The sequence below is a fragment of the Solanum tuberosum genome, unplaced genomic scaffold, assembly GCF_000226075.1.
Source record: "Solanum tuberosum cultivar DM 1-3 516 R44 unplaced genomic scaffold, SolTub_3.0 scf00020, whole genome shotgun sequence".
In the NCBI taxonomy this organism is placed as follows: domain Eukaryota; kingdom Viridiplantae; phylum Streptophyta; class Magnoliopsida; order Solanales; family Solanaceae; genus Solanum; species Solanum tuberosum.
This window is the reverse complement of record NW_006238946.1, coordinates 1,098,950-1,113,236: the sequence shown is the minus strand read 5'-3', so window position 1 is coordinate 1,113,236 and position 14,287 is coordinate 1,098,950. Positions and strand designations below refer to the sequence as shown.

At 35.0% G+C, this 14,287-nt stretch overlaps 2 protein-coding genes across 3 annotated transcripts in view; both read right to left on the bottom strand.

The window, feature by feature from the left end:
* The window catches only part of LOC102584561 (uncharacterized), a 7,326-nt gene extending 4,494 nt beyond the window's left edge, over positions 1 to 2,832 (bottom strand). Inside the window, exons 1-3 of the mRNA XM_006340658.2 lie at positions 2,565 to 2,832; positions 2,389 to 2,472; positions 2,219 to 2,303 (exon numbers count right to left, since the gene is read on the bottom strand). Of these exons, the coding sequence (XP_006340720.1) occupies positions 2,219 to 2,303; positions 2,389 to 2,472; positions 2,565 to 2,600 (205 nt within the window). The 5' untranslated portion in view covers positions 2,601 to 2,832. The remainder of the gene's footprint in view (positions 1 to 2,218; positions 2,304 to 2,388; positions 2,473 to 2,564) is intronic.
* A 2,528-nt stretch (positions 2,833 to 5,360) lies between these two features.
* On the bottom strand, positions 5,361 to 13,749 carry BBR/BPC2 (barley B recombinant-like protein D-like). 2 transcript variants are annotated; one of them, NM_001288284.1, is given in 3 exon segments: positions 5,391 to 6,511; positions 7,584 to 7,637; positions 13,591 to 13,635. In NM_001288284.1, coding segments are annotated over 2 exon segments (903 nt in total). In that variant the 5' UTR covers positions 7,590 to 7,637; positions 13,591 to 13,635; the 3' UTR covers positions 5,391 to 5,614.
* Between the last annotated feature and the right edge of the window lie 538 nt (positions 13,750 to 14,287).

Genomic DNA, 14,287 nt, shown 5'->3' with positions numbered 1-14,287 from the left:
GCAAATCAAACCCAACCCCCCCCCCCGCCCCCCGCGAGCGGATTCCTCCTTTTGCTTCTCAGCTTACGAGGATTAGCAGTTGTTGTTTCCTTTCGTATGTGTTACTCATTCATCCACAGTCAAAGATTGATTAGCGATATCATCACTTGAACTTTTTTAGAATAAATTGATTTGGAAAAATGTTAACAACTTTGCATCTAAAAAACTTTAGAAAAATAGACTTACAAATATATATGAATAACATTTGAAAAAAACATAAGGCCTTCTAAAAAATTCTTGTTTAGGCTGTTAAGCGGCCCCTGTAGTCAATTTGAGAAGTAATACAGGTTTCTCAGAAGAAAGGATTCAGAAGCAGCAGCCAAGTGAGCTCTAAGCTGCTTAGCATTTTCATCTCTTGAATCAGATCATCAATTCAGTTCCTTTTCAATTCCTAGTTAAGCCACAACCCATTTTCTGGTTTGGTTTTCTTCAGTTTAATTAAGACAAACCAACTATCATTGTGAATGGAGGCTAGTTCAAGTTTCAAGCACTTCTTAAATATTTGCACAAAAAATCACAGTTCATTAGTGTAGGTTTGAAACTCTAGGGAAATGGTTATCATTAGGATTCATCACAACTCTACCTATGCTCACAGAGCACAATCAATCCAATCCTGTAGAAAGGAGAACATTGCAATAGTTGATGGCCATTTAAAAAATAGTTAAATTTATAATGAATCCTCATATTAACTATATCAGTCATGGTCTTCTTGGAACATGCTACATCGATGCAGGGGTGTAACTTTAATTTAACCAAGAAGTTCCAGCATGTTGCATCCAGGGGATGAGAGAGCATAACCAAGGGTTGTCACATCATGGATGGTGTGACTAAGGCATTCACCCCATAGGCCCATACATTGGCACCCAGACGTGAAGTTAGATAGGAAAGAGCTCCAACATCTTCCTGGACGGATGAGGGTAAAGAAGAAAGTACACCACCCTTGAAGAGAATTGGCGACAGGATTATTATCTCATTAGGATAGTGTGGGAAAAGAGAAAATTAACACGATAGTGCCTATGCTAATAAACAACGAAAATGACACTAAGTTCTAGGAAGATACTGAACATACATTGTGGACCTGGATATGAAACGAAACTATGGAAGCATAAGACTTAGAAGCTAAAGCACATAAATTCGGTATTCTGAAGTAAAGGATGCCATGAAGAATATAACGAATAGAGAAGCATGTGGTCCAAATAGTATCCCAACACAAGTTTGTAAAAGGCTAAAATGTCTAACCAAGTTACTTAATGTTACATTAAAAAAAGAGTAACTTAACTCAATATATGTCAATAGAGGATATATTAAAAGATGTGGATTATTGTCGTATTGAACTTAGTAGTCATACCGTGAAACTTTGAAGAGAGCAATAAGGCATAAACTTAGAGACGTTACAAGCCTGACAGAATCCATCAGTTTGGATCTATGCTCAATGTAATTTGTAGGATGAAATGTTACTGACTCTCTCTACTTCCTTTTTCCTTTTTTGAAAAAGCTTGATATATTCTCTTGATTCACTGTCCATTTGAGGAACTCTGAAGTACTTTCTAGGTCCAAGTAACACCACCACAGTCCGCTTGCATCACAACGTTTCAAATATTAACAGGCACGCATATTCTCAAAACTTGCAAGTGATATCATCTCTTTAAGCTTTTCTCACATCCCCTACAAACCTGTCTAGGAGGCAGGGACGGATGCACCTTAAGACAAGGGGTGTCATCCTACACCCCTTCGTCAATTTTTTTAATGATAATATATATGTATATTATCTGAAGAATTAAAATACTTATAGAATTTTATAAGTGACACTACTTAACGCAAATAGCACCACGGCTTGTTGGTTCAGCACCACTATGATGCAGCATTTTCCCCAAGTTCGAATCCTTGCCAATGAATCTATTCCAATTTTTATAATAATTGTTTTATATGCACCAATTGCTATATGAAAATAACAAGGTCTGAACTAGACTTGAATCCCCAACACCTTTCGTACTAAGGAGCAAAACAAACCAGATAACCTAAATTGATATTTATGTAAGCTCTAGACAATAAATTACTTGAAACAAGTTTAAATTAGATTTTTCAAGGTTAACATAAAATCCTAAGTTCAAAAATGTTCAATACAGCATATGGCATTGCCAGAAGGTATTGGAAACTGTTCATAGTATATGGAAATTACCTTTATTTGAAGTGGAGGATGCTTTCCTCACCAGAATGTCAGTCAAGCTACTCTCAGCTGGCGGCGATTTCAGTATTGGAGCAGCCTTGTCATACAAATTTCATACAATAAGTGATCGCTTAATAGCTATTCAAAACCAATATAGTGAAGTTAGCGAAAAGAACACTTACAATTTTGAGAGATTTTAGCCTCTCCAAAATAGGATCAACGCCTTCTACACGCTCAGAAACTGTGGTGATCTCATCGATTGGCCCCTTCATTCATGAGAAGATTCAAAATAATAAAAGACAAAAAGGCGAACAATTTAAACTGAGATTCATAGAAAATGAAGCAGAAGAAGAATTACTTGTGAGCCGGAGAGAACTGATTCGGATGCACCCATTGAAAGGGTACAGAAGCGACTAGCGTGCTAAAGCCCGATGAATAGACAGGGATGGACTTTTCCTAGTAGTAAGAGTAAAATCTTTTCGCCGGAGGAAGAACAGAAAATCAGAATTTTGTAACGGTTAAAGCTTCCCCGGTAACCTGTCTTTTTCTCGGAAGCAGCTGTGTGTCGAGAGGCTGTTCATAAATGGGCCTGAGATGGGTCAAAATGCTCGATGCCACATAGCCCATAGGTGAAAACTGCAGAGATATATAGTCCTCTTATAACTTTCTTCCTTTTTCCTAATAAAAACCAATTTATATTTATTTGAGAAAATTAGCTATCTAGACATAATACCTAACATATTTAGTCAAAATAATAATACTTTAAAATATTTATTTAAAATGTCAGAATATCAATATTTTCAAAAATAATTTGTATTCACATTTTATTATTTATATTTTCTTTTATTAATCAAAAGAGTCCATCATTGGACCAAATTCTAACCAATAACAGATTAAAAGTAAAAAACAAATACAAAATTATCCATTAATATTCTTCCCACATCTTACACGTTTCCCACCTTTCACGATTCTAACTTAAAGTTTTTATTTTTCCCCACCTTTCACGTTTCCAAATTCTCTTTTTTCAAGTTTTTTGCTAACCTTGAAACACAAATTTTTCAAAGTTCGATTCTTCAACAAAATCTCTGTATTAATTCAAGAAATTTCTCGGTTGGTAAAAAAAATTTATATATTAATTCAAGAAATTTTGAATTTGGTAAAGGTAATGTCGATTAGTTATTTAGATTTCTTTTGATTTGTTTTTCAATATCACCGTTTATGATTTATATTTCGCATTGTACATATTACGGATTTTTCGTCAATTTTTCAATTTTTATGCAAGTTTGTTTACATATTTCATCTAATATTTATGTATCTCAATTAGTTATTTACATTTCTTTTGATTTGTTTTCAATATCACCGTTTATGATTTATATTTCGCATTGTACATATTACGGATTTTCCGTTAATTTTTGATTTTATGCAAGTTTGTTTACATATTCATGTAAAATTTATGTATTTTAGATTTTTAGTCGATTAAACAATTTTTTTTTGATTTTTTTCTAATTTCGTTTTAATATTTCAGATTTATTATAATCTACAAATTCATTCATATGTTTATTTTGTTTGATTTTTAATACATTTATATTTGCTTTTAGGGTTTTAGATTTGGGGAAAGCATAGATCTATCTACTATGTCTGAATCAACAGTTTATTTGTGTATTCATTCTATCAATATATCAACAAGTTTTACATTTTTTGTTTTTACATTGTATTTCAATCTCAATTAGTAAACCAACATGTTTGTATTTCCTTGTTAATTTGTATTCATCCTAACTGTATGCTAACAATTTTGTATTTTATTGGATATTTTCCTTCATACCAAACACACCCCTAATTGTATACCAACAAGTTTTGTATTTTATGTGCCTACTTTACCTTTCAAAGTCACTTTGTATTTCAAATGAAGAAAATACTTAATTTATTTTGTATTCACAACTTTATATTCAATCTCACTTTGTATTTTCATCTCACTTTTGTATTCATATATTGTTGTATTCAACATACAGTCCATGTCATATTAGTTTGTATTTTACCTTTCAAAGTCACTTTGTATTTCAAATGAAGAAAATACTTAATTTATTTTGTATTCACAACTTTATATTCAATCTCACTTTGTATTTTCATCTCACTTTTGTATTCATATATTGTTGTATTCAAAATATAGTTCATGATCGATTAGTTATATTAACTTAATGGGATACAAATTATTGTATGCATTCAAACAGAAAAAACAACTACTAAACTAAAAAAAAAAAAATTCATTCATTATACATCATAATTTAGATACAAAACATCCGAAAAAGCTATAAATCCCAATGCATACTAAGATTTCACTGATTAAATCAGGAAAAAAAATAACACTCTTGTACTCGACATATACGAATATCTCATCCAAACAAATAAAAAAATTGAAAAAAATTACCTGATTGTTTTTCGATTGTTCACTGGATGCGACAAATTTATAGTTGTCAATTTTAAAAAATTATGTTTCAAAAATATGTCGTATTCAACTTGAAGAAGCTTTGAAAGTTATAAGATGAATGATTTGGAAGACAAACTTAATTATTATTTTTTTATGTTCTTAAGAAGAAAGCAAAAAAATGCTCGACGGAAAGATGGCTATTTATGCTCTTTTCAAAACGTAACTGATTTGTATTTAAAATCTTTTTTACCTTTTTTGAATTTTTTTGTTCCATGATTTTTTCTGTTATGTTATTAATTATTTGTATTCTTTCAAATTAATCAAAATAAAATAAATACATAACTAATCCCTTAACAAACTAAAATAACGACATTTTTAATAAATAATGAAACTGTGCTAAGGGTCCCACTAAAAGCTAAAATATTGTTATTTTAAAAAATTTCCATATTTATTTTTGTATACATTGTGCCATTTCTTTTTTGTTCATTTAAATGTGAAGACATTACTTACTATGCCAAATGGATTTTTTAAATTTTATTTTCTGAGTCATCAAACAGCAATAATTGCTTAAGCTGAACTACAAGTAATAACATCTTCTTTATTTACTGCTCCTGTTCTACCACATTGATTTTTTTTCTGTAGATGAAGCAATAAATGAAGTTTGCTATGGTAATGTGAGAAAACGAATGATATACACAAATTGCTATTTACGCTGTCTAGGCAAAGCTATTTGACACCCAAATCACCATATTCATTAAACATATATTGAAGAAAGCAAAAGTACAGTACATAATATGTGGCCGTTCTGATAAGATGAATTGGAACTCTGAGACAGAGACAGAGCTCAAAAAATGTGAATGAATAGCTATTAGCGGTATATCTCCTGCACAGTATTAAAGTACACTTTCTTTCATCCACAACACACATTTTCCGACGATGCCTTCTCTATATTGTGAGGTCCCAATCCAACGTGCACACAGAAGCTATTTCAATGTGCTGTAGCGGTTTGTGCCATGTTTAGCCCAATGATCCTTCAGGTCAAGAGGAATAGACAGGTCATAACCTTGAGCAGCAAGACGATTAAGCAATTTACTGAAGGCACCACCACTCATCTTTCTTCCACCCACACGGGAATAGCGTTTGTTTGATATTTGAGGTAATGGATACATAGATATGGTAGTTGTGCAGCAAGCTGACTGCCACCCACCATGACCCCATTTATAGCATGGCTGTGGAGTCCCAGTACAGGAGCAAACAGGTACTGGCATGGCAGACTCATCAAAATTGATTTGGAACCCCAAATTATCTTTCCATGATGTGAGCTGTGTATCTCCTTCCTTGTCACTGTCCATCTCTTGCAGATTTGCCCAATCATCTGATGTCGTGGCTATGACCTGCATGCTTAAATTATCTGTGCCAATTTTACCCACTCTTGGAATCTTGGCTTGCTTATTGTGTCTGCTCTCTTTAGGTCGCTTGACCTTTTTAGGAATCTTTGCTTCAGAAGTATCTGTGTCTTTCAAGTAGCCAGCTGAGGGATCTTCCATTGAACCATGAGCAGCTTCAGCTGTGGTTCTATACATTTGCTGTTGGTTATAAATGTGCTTTGCACCACTTTCAGTTCCATTTCCTGGTGAATCTGGAACCATATTGTTGTCATTTGTAGAGCTGTCCTGCAATCGAAGAGCAGCAATGGCATCGTTCCTTTCTTGAATCAAAGCATTACGCTCTGCAAGTGCTGCATCTCTCTGAAGCATTGCCATGTCTCGCTCTGCAAAAGCCCTCTTTCTCTCCTCTAGTGCCATATTCCGTTCACGGATGGCAGCATCCCTCTCGGCCATGATGGCCATGTAAGTCTTTATAGTAAAGTTATTGTGGTCCTTTATTAAAAGAGAGAATTATTAAGCACATACAAAATCAAATCAATTAAAGATTAATGCAGTAGCTTGTTCAGGAAAATTAATTTAGTTGCCAGTTAATTGACGCAACGATTATCCATGAGTAAATTCTACAAGTTATCTTTTTGGTGGTTATACAGAATAGGCTCAGTCAGGTCTCATTAATTTGCAGTAAATGAAACCCAGTCTAAGAGATTTCAAATAAATAACTGATAATCACTGCTAAGATAATATTTAAAGTTCCTTAAACAAAAGTAGAGAGGAGGCCCAAAATAGTCCCTCGTCTTTGGGTTAAGACTCAAAGTCATCCTTGAGTTTTCACATGGAGCACTAATAGTCCCTCGTGTTTGTAATATTGGTGCACTTTTGGTCCTCCCCTAAACTTTTGCCTATTTTTTAACATTAATTTTGTTCATAATTTTATGTAAGGAATGTCCCATTGTCTTTTTATATATTTAGTAGAAATAATAACTCTATGTGAGAGAAGGTGAGAAGAACACCTTGTTCTGTTCAGTATAAATATTACTGCAGCTAAAACTAAAAACATTTTAACATATGACATTGCAAGAAAAGAAAAATTTGTACTATTGCATGTGAAATCATCGTGATGAACCTCTCGACTTTACCTGCAATACGATTTCTACTAAACAAGACAAGGTGTTTTTCTTCTCACAATCTCTCACATGGAGTTATTATTTCTACTAAATATATAAAATGACGATTAAACATTCCATACATAAATTATGAATAAAATCAATGTTTAAAAATAGATAAAATTTTGAAGGACCAAAAGTGCACCAATATTGCAAACATGAGGGGCTATTAATGTTTCATGTGAAAATTCAAGGATGACTTTGAGTCTTAACCCAAAGATGAGGGACTATTTTTTTTTTTTGAGAATTGGTAAACAAAAGATGAGGGACTATTTTGGGCCTTTTCTCACAGAAGTACTAATAAATTTTTCTGTTTCTAATGAAAAACAAACCACCTTTACTGAACAAGATATTCTGATACAGAAAAATGCAAAAGCAAAGATATAAGTACATCATCATACCATCATTAAGGGGGGAAAGCAGATGCTAAAAACCCATCTTCAATGTGGCCATTTCTGCAGAAATACAAAAGAACATACTTTATGTAGTGATCTAAAAGCATGATCTAATGATCTCAAAGCAATCAAAGTGCTAGATGAATGAATGCTGCACATCAGTCACAAACCCTAAATACTTATTGTTTTCATTCGAGCTTTCCCAGAGACAAGGACTTTATCTTATCTCCATCTATTCTATCTAATATTTCTCATGATTAGGTCCGTCCATATGCAAAGATAAAGGAAGCAAACACAGGTTTCCACACAAAAAGCAGTTCCTTTCTTTTACCATCTCTGACTTCGTAAAGAAGGACCAACAAACTCCAACTCCCAACTCTATAGGCGACTTAGCTAGGGATAGAACAAAAATGAAAACAAAAGATCAATTCAAATCGAGATTAAGTTAGTTAGTAGTGTACTAAAAGTTGAAACTTTGAGAACTGATAATTTTTCTTAAAAAAGGAAATCACTATTTTATAACCAAGAAATCCATGAGGGTGGTGAAGGACCAATGGTGCACAAATTGAAACTCGGTATATGATGGGTCCGCCTCTCTACCCTTCTCCACATAAATACCAAGCTTTTACCTGCAGCAGGGTTCAACAAACCTGCCGAGGGTAAATCATACATTATCGGAATGAAATAGACTTGAATGGATACAAAATATTTATATATTCAACCCCTACAAATTATGAGATTGACACAAGTTTATTGAATTTTATGCAAAGAAACCAAGGAAGCAAACACATGTTTCCCCAAACCAAAGGTAGTTTTCTCTCTTTTTACAACTCTAACTATGTACAAAGGACAAACAGAGCTATAGTATGGTTTTCTAGTATGACCATATCACTCACAGATTATTACTAATATAAAATCATCAGTTGTAGATATAGTAATAAGCTAAGTTGCTCGGACTCTGGTGCGGTTGTACAATACGGGTGCAGAATGTAGAGGTCCGATCCTCTATAATCTAAATTTTAAAATTCGGGGATATGGATCCATGTAATGGATGCGGGTGCGGGGATTCAGCTAAAGTTAATTCAAATATCTAAAAATAGAGTTATAAAACCTAAATAATGAGATATAATATGGAAAACTTGAGGAGAATCCTGGAAGGAGATAAAAGGTAAGGGAGTGACAATAGAAATTTATATATACAAGGTATTCCATTTTCTTCAATTTCACATTAGTTTTTGTTTTGATTACACAAATCATTGAATTTGTCCAAAATTTCTCCCTCGAATTTGGTCAAAATACCCAAAATCGGCAGACCAAATAGGGTACGAATCCCACACCCACATCGTGTCCACACGGGTGCGGCACTGAAAGTGAAGAGTCCGAGCAACTTAGGTAATAAGCAATTATGCTTCATTTAACAAAGTTGAGTTAGGCTACATTATCCTCTATAACCAACAACAGTAGTAATAACTAAGCCTCAATCATAAACTAATTGCAATAAGTTGCAAGAAATTCCTATATATCCTCCTAATGTTCTCACAGTTGTGGCAACTCCTTTATACATATCATTTATGTTATGTACATCTGGTAAGAATCCTTAAATTCGCCAATACCCACCAACACATTCAGCAAAGACTTGCTTGACATTCAATTACATACTCTATTTCTAGATAAACAAACATCAGGTGAAAGATCATTCTTCCATTCCTTATAAATTTTCATCAATCTTCTTAGCAAATATACAGCATATGATGTCGCTGTACAAAGCATAAACCCAAAATGGTTTTCTGACACCTTGTGAAAGTCTATGTTCTATCACTCACTCCCAAAGTTCCATCGTATGACACATGTTGAATACTCTATGACCGCTCCAGTTTATTAGGCACTAAATCATTCCACTACAACCTTGCTTATAAACAATATTCGTTTATATGAATCCCTTTAATCTAAAAGTAAGGTAAGAATGACACCAATAAGTAAGCCTTTATCCCAACTGATCAGGATTACCTACATGAATCCCCTTTCTTTCAATTGTGTTCTATCCTTAGCTTAATACACATTGAATCTGACACATTATAGGTCTCCCTAGACAATTTTTCACTATTTAATTTTAGGTCTACCTTGTCACTTATCACACCTTTCAATGTATCCATGAAGGTTTAAGTAAAACATGGTCAAATCATCTTAGGCGACCTTCTCTTATTACATCTTCCATGTCTAATACTTGCACCCTCACATATGGAACTTGTCCAATAATTTTGTGACACTCATGTTCTAGATATTGTAAAGATGGATCTTGGGCCTAACCCAACCTCAAAAGCTAGCTTATGAAGGGAGGATTGTCCAAGTCCATATAAGGAGACCAAATTCCCATCCCGATACCAATTGATACCAAAATGAAGGTATCAAGAGAGTGAAATGCAGATAAGAAGAAGAAAGAAGAAGAATTAAGAGAAGGATGAACAATAGGGGAGAAATTGAGAGAGAATGGGAGGGGAAATGAAAATTATATTGAGCTATCACATTCAAATTATGCCTTACAAGTACTATCCACTCCTATTAATACTACTTAATCAGAATTAAAGGAAAATACAAAGAAAAATACAATGACTACTAGAAATGAACATAGGAACTGATTCTAACTACTTTTCCCGCCAAAATAGTAGTCATGCTAATGGTGTGTGACCTTCCAGCTCAGCAATGACGTGGTATCTGCCATGTGATTGAAGTATTACGTGGTTGTTGAACCCAAATTGGTATCAATACCCCCCGGTGAAACAGCACCCTTGTCCACAAGGGTGATAGAAGGAAACCGAATCTGTAATGTAGAAGCCAATTCCCAAGTAGCATAAGATTGATCAAGGCCAGACCACTGAATAAGCCACTGAGCAACCGCCTTATTACCACGCTTCACCATTCGGCGCTCCAAGATATATTCAGGCTCAGGGCAATGAGGACTAGATAAGTCAATGATGGGAGGGTGGACTATAGTACTGGGAAGTTCATGACAGAATTTAAGCTGAGAAATATGAAAAGTAGGATGGATTTGCACTTCAGGAGGGAGGAGGAGTTTGTATGCCACAACACCTATCTTCTCCACAATGGGATATGGACCAAAAAATCGAGAAGTGAGCTTGTGGTATGGATAAATAGAAAAGGAAGATTGTCTATAAGGTTGAAGTTTAACATAAACCCAATCACCAACCTGGAAACGCCTATCAGACCTATGAGTGTTGTCTTGTGCACACATCCTTTGTTGGGCTCGATGTAAATGAAACTTAGCCAACTCGAGTTTAAACTGTCTGTTGAGCATAAAATCCTCAACAGCAGCAGAATCAGAGTCACCAGGCAAGTATGAAAGATGTAAGGGAGGAGGATAGCCATATAACAATTCAAAAGGAGAAGAGTGAATAGCAGAATGTGGGTTAGAGTTGTACCACCACTCAGCTAAGGCAAGATAAGAAACCCAATCAGCAGGAGCATCAGTACAAAAATATCTGAGATAGGTTTCAAGACACCTATTCAGAACCTCAGTTTGGCCATCAGTCTGAGGATGATAAGCTGTAGAAGTCTGCAAGGATACCCCCTGCGCATTTAAAAATGCTTTCCAAAAGTTGCTAATGAATATAGGATCCCTATCACTGGTTATAGTTGCAGGGAAACCATGCAACTTGAAAATGTTATCCAAGAAGATAGGAACAAGAGATTGCGCACTATAGGGATGTGATAAGGCAATGAAATGACTAGTTTTAGTTAATCTATCAACGATTACCCAAATAACAGTTTTGCCGTTAGATCTAGGGAGTCCTTCAATAAAGTCCATACATATATCCGTCCATGGCAAAGCAGATATAGGCAAGGGTTGGAGTAGACCAGGATAAGCTGATGTATCATACTTGTTCCTCTGGCACACAGCACACTTGTGTACAAAATTAGCCATATCTGATCGAATACCCTTCCAATAGAAATAGGCTATGACCTTCCTAGTAGTGGCATCAATGCCTGAATGCCCACCAGCAGGAGTAGAGTGCCATAGTGATAAGATTTTGGTTCTAAGGGAAGCATCATCACCAACAACTAGTTTACCTTTTCGTCTCAGCTGTGCATTAAGCCAAGTAAAATGCTTACGAGGTTGCACCTGCAAGGATTAAATAAGGACTTGTAATGCAGGATCCGTAGTCCAACTAGCTTTGATCTCATCCCATAAATCAGCTTGGACTGAAGATATCATCATGGACATTAAGTTTTGCTACCTTGGATCCTAGATAAAGCATCTGCAACCAGGTTTTCCTTACCCTTTTTATACTGAATTTCAAAGTCAAAAGGCAACAGTTTAGCCAACCACCTAATCTGAGAATCTGTATGTAGCTTTTGCTCCAGTAGATACTTCAAGGCTTTGTGATCAGTTTTAACAATGAAGTGTTGACCAAGTAAGTAGTGGGCCCACTTGGTGACAACAAATACCAAGGCCAATAATTCCTTTTCATACACAGATAGAGCAGCATGGCATGCAGATAAACCCTTGCTAATGAAAGACAATAGGGTGGTCATTTGCATAAGGACAGCACCAATGCCATTACCACTAGCATCCGTTTCAACAACAAAATGGAATAGAGTAATCAGGTAGAGCAAGAACAGGTGCAACAACCAATGCTGATTTCAATTCCATAAAAGCTTGAAAAGCACTGTCGGACCATATGAAATTGTCCTTTTTCAGCAACTCAGTGAGAGGTCTACTAATGATTCCATATCCCTGAATAAACTTTCTGTAATAACCTGCCAAACCTAAAAAAAACCCTTAATTGCTTGAGGGTACTAGGAACAGGCCAACTCTGAACAGCCTAGATCTTCCTTTGATCAGTGGAAACCCCTTCATAGGAAATAAAATGCCCCAAGTATTCGACCTTTGAAACCCCAAACACACACTTTGATTGCTTCGCCAACAACTGATGGTGGATCATAAGGTCAAAAACTGATTTCAAATGGTTAACATGATCCTGTGAGGAACTTGTCCAATAATTTTGTGACACTCATGTTCTAGATATTGTAAAGATGGATCTTGGGCCTAACCCAACCTCAAAAGCTAGCTTATGAAGGGAGAATTGTCCAAGTCCATATAAGGAGACCAAATTCCCATCTCAACCCCAAAAGCTAGCTTATGAAGGGAGAATTGTCCAAGTCCATATAAGGAGACCAAATTCCCATCCTTTTTCCAATGTGGGAATTCTTAACACTCCTCCGCACGCCAGACCTCGTTAACTGGAGCGTGGACACTATAATATGGGGCCCAACATCGGGGAACAAAGAAATTGGGATGGGCCTGATACCATGTAAAGATGGATCTTGGACCTAACTCAACCTCAAAAGCTAGCTTATGAAGAGAGGATTGTCCAAGTCCATATAAGGAGACCGAATTCCCATCCCTTTTCCGATGTGGGAATTCTTAACAGATATGTATAGCCTTACTGCCCAATTTTCACTTTCATATAACATTATTGTTCTTAGCGTTCTATAGAGCTAGTCTCTTTACTTAGTTAAGCATCTTATTATTGCATAGCACCCCTCATATCATTCCTCATTTTATCAACTTTAACTACATGTGCTTCATTTTCATTTATTACATCATTCTCCTCGAGCAAAGTCCAAGCAACATCTCGCATACACTAAGGTTCAACAAGCGGTGAAAGCAATTAGATCATTTCGAACCTAGAAAGTTCATCATATTGTGATATGTACAAAGTGTAAATCTAATCGAATTCGACCTTTTAAATCTACATTTTGGAAAAAGAACACTTTCTACAAGTCACTTCTTAGGGATGCACACAAGCTAAAACAACATAGATCAAATGGTATACACACAATAAGATCGAAAGCTGGGGTTTATACAAGTCATAAGTGAATAAGTAGAAGAAAACACAAAAATGCAGTTCGGATTAGCGAAATGAAGTATCAAAATAGAAGAGATCAAACAACGAAAACATGAAATTGAGAACGCCATTGGAACGAAGCTTACAAGAGGGAGAGGGGAGAAGAGCTAAGCGAGAAAATTGATTAGAACCGATGCAGAGGTGAGAGGTTCGATTCCAAAAGCCTCTTTTTGTTGTCTTCTTTATCTGTTCCTCTTTGTTTTCTTTTTCTTTTTTTTTTCCGATTTGTCCAACTGATGGATTCAGAGAAGATGCTTATGCACTGTCTAATCTCAGAATCAGTTCGAAACACTGTCGTTTTATTATCTTGGAATGACTAAACTACGGCGTTTTGGTGATTTGACTGCAGGCATTACCGATCAAGAGAATAGAGTAACATATTGTATATTAAAAATCAAGTTAGAATATTCAAAAATTGGTTAGCTTTCGTAATTTGATCCATATTGTATAATTGAGATCAAGAGAATAACGGAAGAATTATATTGAGAGTACTATAAATTATAATAATTAGCAATTTAAAATATTTGAAAAACATTCAAATGTGATTAACTCTCGAAATTTCACATGTGTCACATAAATTGGAACAAAGGTAGTAACATATATTATTTGAAAATTATGTTAAGAGTATTATAAATCACAACTTTGAGTATTTAAAATCATATTAAAAAGTTGATTAACTCTCAAAATTTCACATGTGCTACGTAAATTGAAACAAGGAAGTAACATATATTATTTAAAAATTAAGTACTTAAAATATTAAAATTCCACATGTGTCACATAGTC